Genomic DNA, 923 nt, shown 5'->3' with positions numbered 1-923 from the left:
GGAAGAGCAAGCCTCTTTTCCTTCGTTATACTGTATGCAGGCTACCCGCCCTAGAGCAGGTGTAGCCCTCACACATCTCCTCTTGTGCAGGCTTCAGGATGTTTACAAAGTGAGGACCCTGGCCCCCTGCTGAGCCACTTAGTTAAGCTTCTAGACTTCTCCAGTTGACACAAAGTGTCAGTGGTTACAGGGGGTACACTTACCAGGGACCTGACTTTAGGGACCACATTGATGTAATCCAGGATGGTGCTGCTCCGCGAGAACTTGGGTCCTGGGGTTTCTGCCTGGGAGTGTGTGGTCCTCCGTACCTTCACGCTGCGGGAAGGAACCACACATTGGCGTGCACTGTTGAACTTGTCCTCTCCCAGCCCCGACCCAGACCCCGGACCCGAGACCCCAGACCCTGTGCTGCTTCTTCCAACTCACAGGATGAGGACGAGGCAGAGGGAAAGGAGTGCCGTGCTGCCGATTCCCAGGAGCACTCCCCTGGAGAAGCTGGTGGCGGTGGGTGTCTTATCTACACAGGATGGTGGTGGACCATTTCCCCAAAGTGTCTAGCGCCAGCCCCACGCTATCTGCAGCCACTTCCTAGCTCACTCTAGGAACCGCAGCCACAACCTGGGCGGGTGCCACACTCCTTCCTTTGCTGTGCCGCAAACCCAAGGACAGGCCCTGCACACCCCAGCTCCTGCTCCAACCCCAGGACAGTGTCGCCTGCCCGCTCGGCCCTCCTCCACAGCAGAGCCTTGGCCCCCAGAGCCCAGACCTGGCAGCAGCAGGACAGCAGCGCCCTGGACCCCGTGCACATTCTGTGCCTCGCAGTGGAGCCTGAGGCCGGAACGCAGCCCCCCGCGGAGGCTCAGGGAGCTGTTGGCCCAGGGCCCGGCCGAGCTGGAGGTGACCGTGAAGGAGGCGTTGCTGCT

General features: G+C 61.0%; 1 protein-coding gene across 1 annotated transcript in view; it reads right to left on the bottom strand.

Annotated features, from left to right (window-relative positions):
- Window positions 1-203: 203 nt before the first annotated feature.
- Window positions 204-923, bottom strand: part of LOC102005976 (sialic acid-binding Ig-like lectin 10) — a gene marked incomplete at its 3' end in the record, with an annotated part of 3,416 nt that continues 2,696 nt past the window's right edge. The window contains 3 exon segments of the mRNA XM_013508839.1: window positions 204-315; window positions 427-517; window positions 767-923. Coding sequence (XP_013364293.1) covers window positions 204-315; window positions 427-517; window positions 767-923 — 360 coding nt within the window.

Source organism: Chinchilla lanigera, unplaced genomic scaffold (assembly GCF_000276665.1).
Source record: "Chinchilla lanigera isolate Chin_1 unplaced genomic scaffold, ChiLan1.0 scaffold00157, whole genome shotgun sequence".
Lineage (NCBI taxonomy): Eukaryota > Metazoa > Chordata > Mammalia > Rodentia > Chinchillidae > Chinchilla > Chinchilla lanigera.
The sequence above is the reverse complement of the archived record's forward strand: the minus strand, read 5'-3'. Positions and strand labels throughout refer to the sequence as shown.